The following is an 18,361-nucleotide window of genomic DNA, read 5'->3' as shown; positions in this document are numbered from 1 at the left end:
TACATTTAATTGAGCATTAGAAAACAGTATAGATTAAGCATAAGAAAACATTATAAGCACAGAGTAAATTCAGCGATGTTAAACCATTGCCATTTTTATAAGTTTTAAAAGCACATTGCTGAAATATAAACACAAACTAAAAATCATTTTTTTTGCGGTCATATATTGGTATTACGTTGGCGTCGTCGTTGTCTGAAGACACATTGGTTTTCGCACTCTAACTTTAGTTTAAGTGAATGGATCTTTATGAAATTTTACCATAAGGTTCAATACCACAAAAGGAAGGTTGGGATTGGATTTGGGGGTTATGGTACCAACAGTTAAGGAATTAGGGGCCAAAAATAAGCATTTTTGTAACTTCCAGACACAACTTGTGTGTTAGTATATGGATCTCTCTGACATTGTACCACAAGGTTCCATATCACACAGGGAATGCTGGGATTGATTTTGGGGGTAATTGTCTCAAAATATTAGGAATTAGGGGGCAAAAAAGGGGCAAAAAACAAGCATTTTTCTAGTTTCATGACAATAACTTGTGTTTAAGTGTATGGATCTTTCTGAAATTGTACTACAAGGTTCCATATCACAAAGGAAAAGCTGGAATTGAGTTTGGGGGTAATTGCTCAAAATGTTTAGGAATAAGGGGCCAAAAACAAGCATTTTTCTAGTTTCCAGACAATAACTTGTGTTCAAGTGTATGGATCTCTCTGAAATTGTACTGCAAGGTACCATACCACAAAGGGAAGGCTGGGATTGAATTTGGGGGTAATTGCTTCTAAATTTTAGGAATTAGGGGCCAAAAAAGGGGCAAAAAACAAGCATTTTTCTAGTTTCAGGACAATAACTTGTGTGTAAGTGTATAGATCTATATGAAATTGTACTACAAGGTTCCATATCACAAAGGGAAAGCTGGGTTTGAGTTTGGGGGTAATTGCTCTAAACGTTTGGGAATTTGGGGCCAAAAAGGGGTAAAAAAACAAGCATTTTTCTAGTTTCCAGACAATAACTTGTGTCTCTCTGAAATTGTACTGCAGGTACCATACCACAAAGGGAAGGCTGGGATTGAGTTTGGGGGTGATGAATCATAAGGGGGTTCAAAAAATTTGGGGGAGGATTTTTTTTTTCTTTAAAATTTTCCATTTTAAATTGGTTATTTCTGATTTATATATATAAAAGCAAATAGTAATGATATGGTTTGAATAGGTAAATTAAAAAATTTTATGTTCTTAGACAACATTCATTCTGTGTCAGAAACCTTTGCTGTGTCAAATATTTAATCACAATCCAAATTCAGTGCTGTATCAAGCTTGAATGTTGTGTCCATACTTGCCCCAACTGTCCAGGGTTCGACCTCTGCGGTCGTATCAAGCTGCGCCCAGCAGAGCATTTTATTGAATTTAAAATAATTTTGAATCATTCAAAGACAATGAAAGATATTCTGCAGATCAAGACTGACTTTGAAAATGTATATGACTTATGTTTAATTATTCTCATTATCAGGCAATGCATATTTTTAATTAATGATATTTTTGATTTTTCTCCAGATATTGGAGATATTCAGACAGCATGTAAGAAGAAGGCATTAAATGGAAGCTACCTGACAGTTCACCCTGTGGTTGTGACAAATTGTATTGTAGTCCGAGGATTCAGTGAGAAGACAACAGAAAGTGGACTGGAATATTACTTTGATAATAAAAGGAAATCTGGTGTAGAGGGTGTTGCTGATGTCAAAATGAATAGAGATGAGGATTACTGTGTTATATACTTTGAAAATGGTGAAGGTAGATTTTTTTTTATATATATTGATGCAAACCTATAGATGCTGAGTCAAGTTTTTCTTATCAATAGACCCATTTATGCTAAATATGTAGGTAGATATAGAAACAGGGATTTTTTTCTATTGCTACAGGTTTTTAAGTAAACCTTTAATACAATTTGTCTTCATTAAGGGACACCAACATGACCAAATCCAACCTGTGACCTGAAATCTTTTTAAAATTACCTGTGGTATGTAAAATTGTTCAAAACTTTACTTGTGGTATTTAAAAATGTTCAAAACCTTACTTAAAGATGTTAAAAGACTCCTTCAATTTGCTTAAAAGTGACCTGGTGACCTGAGGCATTTTAAAAAGTGACCTTGCAACCTAAGGGGGATACCATAATGGACCCTCATTATGAATGTTCAATTGAAGGTCATATTTCTTAAGTTACAGAATAGGCACATAATATCGGCAAACAACCTTTGTTCTTAAAATCATATCATTATTTTAGATCATTAAAACGGAAATTTATGTATTAACAACATATAGTTTTATGAGAAAAACCTATGTATTAGAAATTAGAAGTTTGATGATTATAACACCAATTTAAGAGGGTTTTTGCCGATTTTATGTGCTTTCTATACACAGGTTTACCTATTTTGAAAGAATTCAATCAGTAATATTTCGGATGATCAAAGAGATAAATGCGATATTTTTCAATTTTCAGTTATAGTTCAAGCCAAAATGGTACGGTATGCAAAATTTAAGCAAAATCAGTGACATAACCAATTTACTGTAACCTGTATAGGTATGACATCATAGTCATAGTGATGTTATAGCAGTACAAAAACCTCTGAGTTATGTTCTGTAAAGATAAAATATTATGGTTAATATTTGGCTTACAACAATTCTGCTAAAATGCTTTTCCTTTTTTTTTTTTGCTTACAAGCTTGTTTTTGTTGAGCCTGCGACTTTGGTTGCAGAAAGCTTGACATAGGGATAGTGATCCGACGGTGGCAACTGGGTTAACTAACTTCTTAAAAGCTTTATATTTTAGAAGGTAGAAGACCTGGATGCTTCATACTTTGTATATAGATGCCTTATGTTACGAAGTTTCCGTCTGTCCCATGTCCATTGTCCTTGACCTCATTTTCATGGTTCAGTGACTACTTGAAAAAAAAGATTTTTTGTAATGTTAATTTCTCTCTTATTATGAGTAATAGGATAACTATATTTGGTATGTGCGTACCTTGCAAGGTCCTCATGCCCGTCAGACAGTTTTCACTTGACCTCGACCTCGTTTCATGGATCAGTGAACAAGGTTAAGTTTTGGTGGTCAAGTCCATATCTCAGATACTATAAGCAATATATCTAGTATATTTGGTGTATGGAAGGATTGTAAAGTGTACATGTCCAACTGGCCGGTGTCATCTGACCTTGACCTCATTTTCATGGTTCAGTGGTTATAGTTAAGTTTTTATGTTTTGGGTTTTTTTTCTTATACTGTATGCAATAGGTCTACTATATTTGGTGTATGGAATGATTGTAAGGTGTACATGTCCAACTGGCAGGTGTCATCTGACCTTGACCTTATTTTCATGGTTCAGTGGTCAAAGTTAAGTTTTTGAGTTTTGGTCTTTTTTTCTAATACTATATGCAATAGGTCAACTATATTTGGTGTATAGAAATATTTTATGATGCTCATGTCAGTTTCACAGGTTTTATTTGACCTTGACCTCATTTTCACAGTTCATTGCTCATTGTTAAGTTTTTGTGTTTTGGTCTGTTTTTCTTAAACTATAAGCAATAATTCAACTATATTTGTTGTGTGGAAGGATTGTAAGCTGAACATGTCTGCCTGGCATGGTTCATCTGACCTTGACCTCATTTTCATGGTTCATTGGTCAATGTTTAGTTTTCTTGGTTAAGCCTGTTTCTTAGAAACTATTAGCAATAGGTCAACTATATTTGCTGTATTGAACGATTGTAAGGTGTACATGTATTTCTCGTTTGATTTATATGACTTTGACCTCATTTTCTTGGATCATGTTAAGTTTATGTGATAGTTATAGTAAAGCTTTATATTTAGGACTATCAACATAATATCAATGGTTAGTAAAGAAGGCAAGACATTTCAGCGTGTGCACTCTTGTCTTAGCATGTGATAGTAGTAGACACTTATTGATTTTAAAATATTTTTAATTACTATTGGTGTACTTGTTGTCGATTTTGGAATTTAGAAACATAAGTCTATGACTTGATGCATCATTTTCTATCTCTGAATTCAAAATTGTTGTGAGATATCTTTCTTATTATTTCTTTAATCTTGCATTGTAGATGCATTATTGGCTTGTAAAAGATCCCATACCATTGACAACTGTAAACTCAAGGTGCAGGTCTTCTATGATTGTCTTGGTGTCCCAGCAGATAATGAAGGACCAAAGTTCAAACCATTGCCATCTTTAGTTATTACTGACATTGACAAATATAAGATTAACTTCTTGAAGCATTCAACTACAAAGAGAGATGCTATGGAAAAAGAGCTTCAGGAAATCTATGCACAAATTACATGGCCATCTTCAACTCAAGAAAGTGAAATAACTATTGATTGTGCTTTGACCAAGGAAACAAAAGATTGCCGGAAACTGGCAAAGTCTTGGGGTGAAGAAATCAGGAAAAATATAAGTGGTTTTGTTGATGCACTGGTTACAGAGAAGCATTCAACATTACAAGATGCTTGGGGTCCTGTGATGGAAAAACTTCGGGAAATTAATATTTCAGATCCTGATGGTGTTACTCTTAGTGTTGAGAAACCACCTGTTTGTGAAATCATTATTGCTGGTTATACTCTTCCAGTGAAAGAAGTTTCAGATAAAATGAAACAAATAATAGATGAAGTTTCTGCAGACCTTGACAGAAAGAAACAATCAATTCAAGAAGATACTAAACTAAAGCATCACCAGTTGTTGATTCTGGTTTATACACACTTCAAAGACAAGGTCAAACAAAAGTTTGAGAAAATGGATGTAAAAATAGACACAAAAAAGCTGGTTATATCATTTAATGGGCTATCTGGAAATATCAGTGGAGCCAAAATAATGATGTTTGAAACACTGAATGACATAACATCAGCATCTATTGGGACAAAATCACAAGCTTATATACAGTTTTTGCAGAGACAGGAAGTAAAGAAATATGTTGGGAAAAAGATAAAGGATAAAGGCCTGATTGGAGTTTGGGATATCCAAGGTAACACAATAACAATGTATTCCATGTCTGATGCAGATGCTGTAGCAGCTTCTATGATCTTAAAAGATTGTGTAGTGGAGACCCAGGTCCACGTTGACAATCTACAAAAGTCTGTAATGCGGTCTCCTAAATGGGCTCAATATATTCAGGCAATACGCGATGAGTATGAGAGAAAATCAATTATTACAGAAATTATAGAGGACAAGCAAGGGCAGATAATCCTGTATTGTACTTCAAAAGGAGAAGCAGGAATGATAAGAGAGAAAATACAAGATTATTTCCTGGATAATTCTGAAAAGGAAATAACAATCAACTTGCCACCAGCTCAGTTGAAGTTCCTTCAGGAACAAATGAAGGATGAAGTGGATGATCTTGAGAAAGGTTTACGTAAACAAAAAATTATTGTGGCTGTGAAGGGTGATGGCATTCTGATTAAAGGCAATCCCCAGGGAATTAATGATGCTGAACATGAAATAGAGGCATTAGTACAGAAAATATATAAAACCAAGCATTCTATGGACAAACCAGGTTTACAGGAATTAATGAATAGTAACCAAGGAAAGACAAAACTGAAACAAGTTAGCAAACAGGCGGGTGTTGTTATCAGTAGTGATAGTGATGAAGGTGAAAGTTCATCAGGTCAAATTAGACCTAGACAAGGTGCTAGTTCTGATGAGAGAGCAGTATACTCTGCAGCTGGAGGTCAAGAGGTCATTGTTGTCAAGGGGGACATTACTGGACTGCATGTTGATGTTATTGTCAATGCAGCTAATAAAGATTTGGCTCACAGTGGCGGTCTGGCTAAAGTTCTGGTACAAAGGGGTATGTATTTAAATTTTGTAATATCCTTTTAATATGTTATGAGTGGAATGTGGATTAACAATGAGTTTGCATCAGTATTGTTAGATTTATGTTAAAGGGGCACTAGCTACGAGATATATTAAAAATATAAAATATGATTTTTTTTGTTCAATCATTAATAAAAGTGAAATAGTGAAACAAACATGCGCTTTTAGCAGCCAGTATGGTTCAATTTTGTCAAAATAAGCTAAGAAACATTGATGATGAATTATTCACTTGCAAGTGAATAATTTGACCTCATTGAATCTGTATTCCTGTGAACTCCAATTTAACCCCTTAGCTAGAGATGGAAAACGCATGAATCGTGCGTGCTGAGTTATTTAAAGGAAAAGAATGTCAACATTGAAAGTGAAACAAAGGTAAATCATTTGATTGACTGATTCAATCCACAAAACATCATTCTTATACAGGTAAAAACGATGATTAACATATATTTTTAATCTATAATATGAAATTAAACAGACCTAGAAAAATCCAATTGCACAAGTCCGGTTTCTATTTATATCTATATTTATGTTTATATTGCTTATATGGCCATCGGAGGTATTGGGACTCGATAGTTAATTAGATGGCGTCTAGACCAGGGCTTCCAAAATTATTTTTAGCCAGCCGGACATTTTATATATTATCCCGATTTTAATCCCTTAAGACAAAATTAACAAAAGGCAATAATGGTAATCAGTTGCCGAGTTGGCCATCACAATGATTGACCAAAAAAAACGATATTAAACTTTCTTTGATTCAAATTTGAAGTCCTGACGTAAACTGTTAAATTGGCAGTGCATCATTTGAAGTGTGCAACATCAGCGTACTTATATCTGCCTTAGACTCTTTATTTGTGCAAAATAACGTTGTCAAAAACTTTCGTTTTTAAATCTAAAGCGGATGTTATCTTGACAATGGTAAAACATGGACCAGAGACGGATACGTAAATTCCGTGTACGTTTGCAAAGCATGAATGTGTGTAAGTAGCTCTATCTACGTTATTTCTTCAAGAAAATATTCGAAATAAACGTGAGATAAAGGTATCAATGACAATTTAAGCATTTTTTGAAGAAATAAGGATGCATAATTAAATTTCACACCTGCGCACATGTCTCTGGTTCAAACAACGTGGTTATGAGGATTTTTCATTTTCACCTTTTAAATTTTTTCATCAAATTATTTTTGTTAACCTATTTCTGATAATTTAAATCTTTTTGGCTAAATTAATTAGAAGCAAAACGCTGAAATATAAGAAAATAACTTTGAATAGACCGATCAATGTCCGGTTCAAAATAGTTTACTCGTCACCTGAACAGGTAAATTTCAGCTGTTCAACAACTAATTAGCCTTGATTAAAATGAGAAGGTATTAAAGTAGGGGTTGTTTTGATAGTACTTAATGATCATGTCACTTTTATGACCGGAAATGTGTGGCTGTTAAAGGCAAAATGTTGGGTCAAAAAGATTGCGAATTATGTTAAAATGACCGTCTCTTAAGCAAGAAAGCCTTGAAAACTAAAAAGTAGATGACCGTTTCATGCTTTGCCCAGCTGGACATTTACCGGACATTATACAAATGTCCGGCATATATGACCGTTTTGGAAGCCTTGGTCTAGACTAAAATACACACGAAACGAAGCTACATATTATCGATCCCATGCTCTTTAAATTGATTATTTTAGGTTTTTTATAATTTGGGTAAATATTTAATTACATTGTTATAAATCAGATATGAGAATTTGAGTCAAATTGGTGAACATGAATTTGACAGCTAGTGCCCCTTGAAATTGTTAAAATAAAAAAAATTAAGATTTAGTGGGTTGCCTGTCTGCCCCCTCCCCCCCCCCCCCCCCCCCCCCCACACATTTTCAAAATCCTGGATCCTCATTTAATAAAGGGAAATTAAATGTTATTATCCTAGAAGAGAGAGCTGATTGCATTAAAATAATTCTACTTATATAATACTTTGTAAATTTGTCTGTAGTGCTTTTCTGGATTTACCTTTTTCAGGATTACCTTCAGATAATACAAATATGAAATCTTTTCATGCTTTTAGCAGCAAATATTTACATAAAAGTCCTTCTCGGTTAGATTGTTAGAGAAATTTCTTAAACATTTTTAAAAGCTTAGATACTAAGCAGAATATTCAAAGTTCCTATTACCTTATTTCATTCATGTTTGAATGAATTAAAATGTATGATAAATTATTCTATGATATCTTATAGATTTTTCTGTATATTCTGTCAAACTTCATGAAATCTAAAGTGTTCTCATAAATTATATAATGCAGTTTTTATTAAAAGTGGCCATTTTATAGGTGGCAAGAGCATTCAAGATGAATGTGACCAGTTCACAAGTTATAATGGCCAGTTAACAGAGGGTGAATGTTACTGTTCAAAACCAGGCATGTTGAGCTGTAAGATGATTGTCCATGCTGTTGGACCAGTGTGGCAAAGCGGTTCTAACAATGAGGAAGACTCACTACAACAGTGTGTTGAAACTGCCTTAGTTGACACACAGAAAAATAAACATACCAGCATTGCCATACCAGCATTGTGTACAGGAATATTTGGTTACCCTCCACACCTGGCAACTAGAGCTATTGCCCAGGCAGTTAGGGACTATTTCAAGAGGAATAAGTCGAGCCTTGTTCAGACTGTTTACCTATGTGATGTCAATGAGAATTCTGTAGATCTGTTTGTGAAGGCTGGGGACAAGATGTTTGATCAGGCAAAAGATGGGAAACGAAAGTTTGGTGGAAGACAATCAGGTAACTTTTATATGGTTTAGATATGAAGTTATTTTTGTTTGAGTTATTTCCCTTGGAAGGCATTTCGGAGGTGGAAATAGTTGATTTGTTTTGTTTGACTATTTAACCAAAGTCAAACATGTTGTGCAAACAAGTCTGATAAGAGATCTTTGCTATATTATAGTGATCAATTCAGCAAAGCTTAAAGAAACTAAAACATTTCTAAAAAAACCCTTTGCATAAGTTGGACATGGCTGATTTTGAAGAAATTGGTGCACATAGACCTCAAAAATAGCAATAAAAGGGAAACAACTCTTGATTTTGTCTTCCATTTCTCCTTCTGTTCATTTGTCAAATAAATAATATTGTCCCACTTTCCTCTGGTACTAATGAACAGAATTGTTTAGTTAGCAGCTTAACAGTAACCTTAAGGATTTTTAGGACGTGAAATTTTATGTAAACCTTTTAATTCACTAATCATTTTTCATTTCACCTCTTTTATAGCATTTTAAAAAAATTGCGATTTTGATGGCTTATATTGCTTTAAGAAAGGGCAGTGGATGCTGCCTCCATTTTGCCTTTACTTTATTTTTTTTTTATATCAGATGTTAAATGAACCAAAAAAATGTTTGACTTTTTCAATAGTATACATGGTGCTAAATAATGTTATTTCTTTTAACAGGTGGAATGTCACCAGGACATTCTGGTCCTATCTCAGCAGGAAGTATAGAGATCAAGGTTGTTAAAGGAGAGTTAGCAAAAATGAGGGTGAGCAAATTTTAGTAGTGGTATGTCTGTACAAATCTTCATTACAGTTTTGTGTTGCTGGGAACCTGATTTCGACAAGCACATCAATTGCATGAGAATATAAATGACACAATTTCCGAATTAGGGAAAACTGCATATGCATAAAACATAAACATTTGTAATAAGACAATTAACAGCTTTACATATTGTATGGACAGCAGTTTATACTTTAAAATTAGATGTTGGCATCTTTATTTTTTTAGTTGTTTTTTACTTGATGTTTTATTGATATTAAGTTAATTCATATTTACATCAATGAAAATAGTCAATGAACAAAAAACTATTTTGAAGTATTTGATAGAAAGACATCTAAAGGTATTTTTGTCATTCTTTAGGTTGATGCTATTGTGAATACCACATCTAAGGGACTGCAGTTGAATCAAGGTGCAGTTTCAGCTTCCCTACTAAGAGAAGGAGGTCGAAGGTTACAAGATGAATGTTCCAAGAAATATCCTCAAGGTGTTGACTACGGAGAAGTAGCTGTAACAACAGGTGGAAACTTAAATTGTAATATTGTTTGTCATGGATGTTTAGACCAATGGAATACAGGTGGTATTAAGGTAAAATTTATATCCTTATTTAAATTTTTATGCCCACACTGAGGCAAAGGTTGCATTAAGTTTTATACATCCATACATCCCTACGTTTGTTTCCCTTCTCTATCTTAAGTTTGCCTAAACCAAAAGTTATGAAACTTATACACAAAGCTTATTACAAAAAAAAACACATCGGTCACATCACTTTAACTGTTCTACAGTTATGCCCCTTTACAAATGGAAAACTTGCTGAATTTTTTGTTTCTTTTCTCTAACTTAAGTTTGCCTCAACCAAATGTTATGAAACTTATTCACAATACATGCTTATTACCACAAAATACAGATGAAGGTTGAAATTTGGTGGGGCCACTTTAACCGTTCTAGAGTTATGCTTGTTAACAAATTTAATAATTTGTTTCCATTCTCTTTCTTAAATTTGCTTCAACCAAATGTTATGAAACTTATTCACATTGTTTATTACCATTATTGGTAGCATCTGTTTTACTGTTCTAGAGTTATGCCCAAGGATATGGAAATTTTTTCACCTAACTTCGGTCATTTTGAGATAACTTAAAAGTTGGTGCCTTTTTTCAAAAAAAGATTGTCAAAATAACATTACTGTCAATACTGAGTATGCTGTTACTCGTAGCATCAATGAACTTGTTTAACTGTTGCATCGCATTTACTTCATGAATTTTCCTACCATTTTCCTAAAATCGTTCATGAGCAATTAAGGGAAGGTAACTGACTCAAAACGATAATTTTCTCAGACATCGCTAACGTTTCTTTCGATTTTCAAGACAAAATTAAAACCGAATGTTTTGCGACAATACTAAAACGAACAATTCTGGACTCATTTCCGGGATTAGTTTTGTTTATCAAATTCACAGGAAATCATCGGCTTTTTGCTTTTTTTTACCTTTGATAGTGTTTGAATATTAATGATAATAGTTGCATTTGCTTTATTTAGCATGAAATCATTTTAAATTTACGATTAAGTGTCTACTCTGCAGAAGAGAATTTCAAGCATGCGTATTACATAGTAAACAAAGCATGTGTGTGATAGTGAAAAATACTTCTTTCTATGTAAATAAAATCAAGTTTTAATTTAATTTTAAATCAGAATTGACAATTTTCTTAGCTGAAAAGTAATTAAATAATTAAGACAGTTGTCATGGAATTTTAATTTCTTTATAATGTTAGTTCTGATCAATAGCCAGGTGTGAATGAAAAACACAGGTAAAGAGATTAGCGATCATTAGCCAATATTTCTCCGAGGCATTAATATAGTTATTAGGAGGGCCCTCAGGATTATAACAATATACTGCAGTGGCAGTTTTATTACAGGAAAGGGATAACAAAACAAAAACAAGTTCAAAATGACGAATTAGAAACTCGATCTCAACCAAATGACCGAAATTATTTCTGTTAAAAAATAAAATTTGTCCTAAATCCCAATTACTCGTTTAGGACAAATTCTTTCAGTTTAAGGACATGACTGGCAAATATGACAGTTTAAGGACTCTTGGTTATGCCCCTTTACAATGGAAAAATTGCCGAGTTTTTCGTTTCCGTTCTTGAACTTTAAGTTTGCCTCAACCAAATGTTTTAAAAGGTATACACAATACTGAAAAAATGGAGAATTATAACTCATTCTTTGCTTATTTAAAGGTTCACATCTTGGCTCACAGCTGATATTTAACAATATCATTGTGTAGCAAATCAGATAATCAATACAATACACAATTTAGTATGTTGATACTTATAGGTTCTGGAAAAGTTCATTAATGGTTGCCTCTCTAAAGCTGAAGGCAAAGGATGTAAATCTGTAGCCATGCCTGCCATGGGTACAGGAAAACTTGGATATCCACGAGGTCTTGTAGCCAAACATATGTATGACGCGGTACATCAGTATTCCAGTCAGAACCCAAGCTCCTGTATTACCAAAGTCTTGTTTGTTCTGTATGATAAAGATGATCAAACAGTCAAGGTATAGTTTACTTAAAATAGATCAAATAAAAAAAGTCTAAAGAATAGAAAGCAATATTTTTGTAAAATAGAAATGTTCATTTCATAGGTAGATGTTCAAACAGAATAGTTGTTGATTTAAAATAACATGATTAAAAAAAAACCAGTTCCATGTCAAGTTAGAATATTTGATACTTGTACAATATGTTTTAAAAAAAGACTTTTTATTCATAATAGTTGGTTTGCAAATTCCCAAAATTAACCCAGTTATTAGTGATCCCTTTTTGTTGAGTCTAAGACTTTTGTCGCAAAAGCAATACATAGCGATCCTACATTCCGTTGTCAGTGTTGTCCACAAATATTCACTCTGTGGTTAAAGTTTTTGAAATTTTAATAACTTTCTTGAAATATCCTTGGATTCTACCAAACTTGGACAGAAGCTCAATGTTTATGATAGTATCCAGAAGTAAATTTAAAAAATATTTTATACTTATAAATGGACTTAGTTTTTCTGCCAGTTAACATTACATTCACTCTGTGGTTAAAGTTTTAAAAAATTTAATAACTTTCTTAAACTATCCTGGATTTGTACCAAACTTGGACAGAAGCTTGTTTATGATCAAAAGCTAGTATCTAGAAGGAAATTTTGTAAGAATCTATTTCGTGTTTATACGTATATTACTTGTATATGAACTTAGTTTTTCTTCCAATTAACATTACATACAGTCTGCAGTTAAAGTTTTTAAAACATTTACTAGATTCATTAACCATCCTGTATTTTTACCGAACTTGGACAGAAGCTTCTAACAATCAAAAGATAGTATCTAGAGGAAAATTTTTAATAATTTTTTTCCCCAAAGACAACAGCAAAAGTAGGCGAGACACTGAGTTCCGCTGAACCCTTACAAATAGAGGGACATTCATTTATATTGACAATGGAGAGCTAGCGGAAAGAGTAAATTCATCTGTGCGTAATGTGTGTAACCTTTAAATTTTTCAAATCTTTTAAATACATTTAGTTTGTTGTTAAGATATATACTTTAGATACCACAAGTTACTTTTCACTATATATTGGTTCAAATACCGATATATCACTTTAAATTTATCATGCTTTGTGTGGGTAAAAGCCAATTTTGTCCAGTATAGAACCAGTCTACGGTTGACAAAGGGAAGTAATTTGTTTAAAAAATGTGTAATAACAGAATCAAATCATTAATTGGCACATGGACTATTAGTTTGCAAAAAAAAAAAATAATACAATACATGTTTTTATACATGCATTGCCAATGGCTAAACTCTGTCTATTCTTTGGGTAGAAAACTTTTGTCAGACTTTTCTAATTAGCTTCTATTGAAGGAAATGATAATATATTTGGTCTGAAGCTTGATAGGGTTGAGTTGTAGTATGTAAGAAACTTTTACATCAGACATAGATTTATAGTCACATGCAATGAGTGGAAAATGCATGTTGATTTTTAGGTCAACATGTCTAAGGTCAAAGTCAAAGTACCCAAAAAGAGATCAACATTGTTGGGAAAAAAATGGTTTCAGGATGCTAAATTGAATACTATGTTGGATTGCAACATCACTTTGATATTAAGAAAAATGTCCTATTGATTTTAGGGTCATTAAATCTAAGGTCAAAGTCAAAGTTATTCACAATTCTGTATAGTCTATAGATATAGGAAGATGTGGTTTGAGTGCCAATGAGACAATTCTCCATCCAAGTCACAATTTATAAAAGTAAACCATTATAGGTCAAAATACGGTCTTCAACACGGAGCCTTGGCTCACACCGAACAGCAAGCTATAAAGGGCCCCAAAAAATTACTAGTGTAAAACCATTCAGTCGGGAAAACCAACGGTCTAATCTATATAAAAAAAAACAAGAAACGAGAAACACTTATGAACCACTAGTTTATTTGAATTGTTGGAAGTATTGACTCTTCCTTAAATGATGTTGGCTAATTAATATTGTAGGCATTTGAAGATGAGGATAAAAGTAGACAAGGCAGTCATCATGGTAGACATGACAGGGACTTTACAGATAAACCTACAGGATATCAAGGCAGAGGTCAGAAACATTGATAGTTTGATACATCTAACTTAGAACACTGAATTTATTTTGTAGCATTACTAAACTAGTTTGTAGCATCAGTAAACTGTGTTAAACAATTGAAACAATTGAACATAGTATAATATATTATAACTTGTATGTAACAATGCTATAATACCAAAAAGTGTACATAAAATTCAACTAACTTCATTGTGTTGTTTTAAAAAGGTTCAATTAAATCTAGAAGGTTGACGGCTTCCTCCACCAATAAAAACTGACCGCGATGAAATACCACAATAGTGTTGAAAGTGGCATTAACCACCAATCAGTCAATTAAGAGATATGGCATAGATTAAGATCAATTGATTAATGAACAAGTGCAATTTTCTGTTGAAATATAGCTCTATAATCTTGGGAGAACCTTAACAGGAATACATTCAATTTATTATACTCAGTTGAAATATGAGTGTAGATTAATGGATTGAAAAATAATTATCCTTTACTGCAATACCATGACATACATTTTGCATACAGAGTTATCTGCTTCTGTATGAGTTTAATAGTGCATTCTACCGGATAATTATTTCACATGGTAAAGGTTAAAATGGAAAATAATGCATGAATTCATTTCTTTAATAAGATATCAGAAAAAAATTAATATTAGGCTTTGACCCACAAATCCCCCTTATTGCATGATTCTTAAATGGGCATGTACTTAAAAACTTAAGCTTTAGCAAGTTCCTTCTGTTATTTAAAGCATGATTTTCTGTTACTTCCAGCAGTGATGAGTATGTCCCAGTAAATCTATGGCATCCATGAGTTTACTGATATTTTGAGGAAATAATGCCTCATGTCTTACTTCAATGGTTCAAATTTGATATACTTATTTCACAACTAAATAATATTCAAAATCACTGCACCTTTATGTCTTGCTTTGTGCAGAAATATAAAAACAAATGCTCATTCTTTTTCTGTTTTGACAATATTCAAAATCACTTTGCAAATTTGAATAGAAATTTGAGAAATAGATTTATGAAAGGGTATTTTTTAATTGAGCATTTGTTTTTATATTGTTTTAGGTTCCTCTATGGATATGTGGGAAGATTTTCAACCCAATCCTCAACAAAGGTATAATTTAGATGATGAGGATTATAGTCCATATTTAGCAGATTCAGAAGTAAATAATGCTACAGCACCAATGTTTAGAAGGCCTGTGTTTGATTTGGAAGAAGAAGAAAGGACCCCCCGTACCACATCGAGGATTAAGACTTTGCTTGTGGATGTCGAAAGAGACAGGATGGATAGGCATATTCCAAAAGAAAATGAATATGACAGATGGCAAAGAAAGACAAATGTGTTGAACAGAGTTAAATCAGATGAACTTTCACAAATGAAATGTGCATTTGCTTCAGGACAAAAAAGACCTCAGATGAAGCGTATGCAGTCTGCTCCAGTTATTTCAATGCCAGCATATACATCTATATCTAAATCTAAATCTCAGTATAGCATTAAAACATGGGAGAAAATAAATAAACCCGACTATTGGATAGAAGACATTGAGGTAGAATTGGCCATGCAATTGATTAAAAATAACCATCCAAATATTGATGGACTTCAGCCAGTCACTGTAGCTTTAGCCGAAGGATTTAAAAAACCAAAAGGCCAATTTATACAAATTATTAATGTCAGTGGTCGACATTGGGTAACACTATCTAATATACGTTGTCCCCCTAATACTGTCAGAGTATTTGATAGCTGGAAAAGACATCTGCAAATTGATACTAAAAGAGCCATCTTTGCTATCGTGGATAGAGATAGTAATGGTCAAGTTTCGGTGGATATGTGTCCATTTCAGCGACAGCGAAATAATGTTGACTGTGGATTATTTGCCGTAGCTTCTATGGTAGCAATTGCCTATGGAACAGATCCTTCAAAACTTATCTGGGATACAAGAACATTAAGATCTCACTTTGTACAATGCTTATACCAATCACAGATGAAACCTTTTCCGCTTTATCAAGATTCACCTTCAATCATGTTGCCACAGAAAACTTTCGTCTTGACTGTTTGTCCGTATTGCAAGCAGATGCTTTGTGAGAAAGATGAAATTGCATGTAGACAATGTTCAGATAAATCATAAGTGATATGGACCATTTTGTTTTAAATATTTGAAAATGAAATTAGCATGATGTGAGTATGCAACCTACATTTTTTCTGGTTGTTCGGCATTAATCAATACTTGAATTAGTAAAAATCTGAAGAATTATGATGAAACATGATTATATAACCTCTTTTATTTTGCTGTGCGATTTTGTTTGATAAAAGGGTATACAATTTTAGAACTATGAAAATCATAGGAGGTTAGCTAGTATATGTGAACATTGTGATGCACGATTTTTAAGATTAAATCGCATTCTATTTATTAAAAGCATTAAAGTTGGCAAATTAGGAAATAAGTGATCTTAAAATGATTTTAGCAAGTTTTTACATTGAATTTATAGATTAGTGTAAACAAACTTAGGTTACTTAAATCATTTTGAATCTAAAATAAAGTGTTAAATTCATAATTATATAATGATTACAAGTATATATTATCATTCATAAGGTCTTGTTTCCAGTGAGTGTATCCTTAAGGGAAATTTAGCAAAATAAAAATAATAATTATGAAATTGAAAGCACATAAAACATATTGTATCATATTCAGTAACATATTTTTGAGTTCTATATATGTTTATTACTTCGGAAAAACATAATTTTGTCTGTTATAAATATTATTTTGATTAACTTACAAAGTCCTTTAACATTTGAAATTTAATTGAAAAACATCTATTCTAAAACAAACTTGGCAAAAATGGTATTTCAAGCTATGAAACATGTTTCTGCATACATAGGGATCAATCTTAAGACAAAGAAAAACAAATAATCTGTGATATTTATGTTTATTTGTAGTAAGATTGGTTTATAAATGATGACTTTAATATACATGTATTGAACCTTTAAGTAAAACATATTATGTATTGATTTTAAAAATAATGTGGAATTTTTGTTAATGTAGCTTTGATTTGTATTTAGATGAATTTATATGAACATGTTCAGTATATGACTATTGTGTATGAACATTTTTGGTCTGTATGTTCTTTTAAAGTGGCATTAATTTTTACACATTTTTTAAAGTAGTGGGGCTCTTTTTATTTAAACATATTATGATAACCGCAGTTTAAGAAAATTGCATTTACAATTCCTGATTTACATTTTATGACCCTGGAAACAGTTACTTTACTGACCAACACTGAAGAGACTGACTGATTGATTGATTTTTGGTGTTCAACACCACTTTCAGCACTATTGTCTATATCATGTTGGTCATTTTTTATTGGTGGAGGAAGCTATATTGCTTATTTGCATTGATAGCTGCAACCTTTGGTCGGAAAATGGAAATAGTGGTCAATTAAGATTGGAGCTGAACACAATGCCATGTGGGATTGAACTCATAATCCTAGTTTTAGTGATAAAGTAGATGAACTATTTGAACCACTCAGCCACCGAGGTCCCCTTTTGAAATTCAAGAAATAAAATTAGGAAATAAATTTAAATTATCACTCTAACATCTGGAATCAAACAATCGGCATAATTGATCCTACTGGTTCAAAAAGACAGTCGAAGGAATTATGTTTCAGTAATTAATTTCAGTAAAATAACCTTAAAAACTTAATTGCAATCCAAAAACATTTGGTTTGCATATTGAAAAAAAGGACTAGATTATTCTATTACAGGGCTTTCTATTATTAAATTATCATATTGTTGATTTTTTTCTTATTAAATGAATTAGAAAGTTGTTTTCTTATTTTGCTATGTTTTCAAATGAATGAAAAGGGATAGTGGTATAATATGTAAATGCTTAAAGACAGCTATTTTTGATGAGCACAAATTGAGGTGTTAAATTTTATTAGGAGATTAAATTTTCTTGAACAATATATTCAAGCTTCATCTGTGGCTTCATTAGCTAGCTTCCTATAGTGATTTACACTTGTCCTTGCTTTCAAAATTACAGATGTGCCCTGCTATTTATATTTAGTTCCCTGATCAATTTAAGTTAGTGGTCATTATGTTGGTAGCATGACTGCATGTATGTTTTTTATTTTGTGTTTTTTTTACAGCATATGATCTTCATGGTTTAACCCCATCATATTCTATATGTTCCTGTCTCAAGCATTTGATTCAGTTGTAGTCATTAGTTTCTGTATGTTGTTTTTTGTGTATTGTCATATCATGATTTAGGCTGTTCCTTTTTTTTAGTTTGAATTATTTTAAATTTTGTGATGTCAGGGTCTTTTATAGCTTTAATACTATATGGTGTGTGTTTTGCTCACCAATGAAGATTGTTGGGTGACC

At 32.5% G+C, this 18,361-nt stretch overlaps 1 protein-coding gene across 3 annotated transcripts in view; it reads left to right on the top strand.

The window, feature by feature from the left end:
• LOC127725528 (protein mono-ADP-ribosyltransferase PARP14-like) overlaps positions 1-18,361 on the top strand; it is a 41,248-nt gene that overhangs the window by 8,658 nt on the left and 14,229 nt on the right. For 2 of the 3 annotated variants that reach the window (XM_052232564.1, XM_052232563.1), the window contains exons 7-13: positions 1,545-1,781; positions 4,098-5,831; positions 8,172-8,624; positions 9,286-9,371; positions 9,746-9,970; positions 11,715-11,936; positions 13,894-13,987. In XM_052232564.1, coding sequence (XP_052088524.1) covers positions 1,545-1,781; positions 4,098-5,831; positions 8,172-8,624; positions 9,286-9,371; positions 9,746-9,970; positions 11,715-11,936; positions 13,894-13,987 — 3,051 coding nt within the window. Of the gene's footprint in view, positions 1-1,544; positions 1,782-4,097; positions 5,832-8,171; positions 8,625-9,285; positions 9,372-9,745; positions 9,971-11,714; positions 11,937-13,893; positions 13,988-15,048; positions 17,806-18,361 lie in introns of those variants that run through there. The other variant, XM_052232565.1, reaches the window with a different exon arrangement.

This window comes from Mytilus californianus, unplaced genomic scaffold, assembly GCF_021869535.1.
Source record: "Mytilus californianus isolate M0D057914Y unplaced genomic scaffold, xbMytCali1.0.p SCAF_15, whole genome shotgun sequence".
Lineage (NCBI taxonomy): Eukaryota > Metazoa > Mollusca > Bivalvia > Mytilida > Mytilidae > Mytilus > Mytilus californianus.
This window is presented reverse-complemented; position numbering and strand designations above follow the sequence as displayed.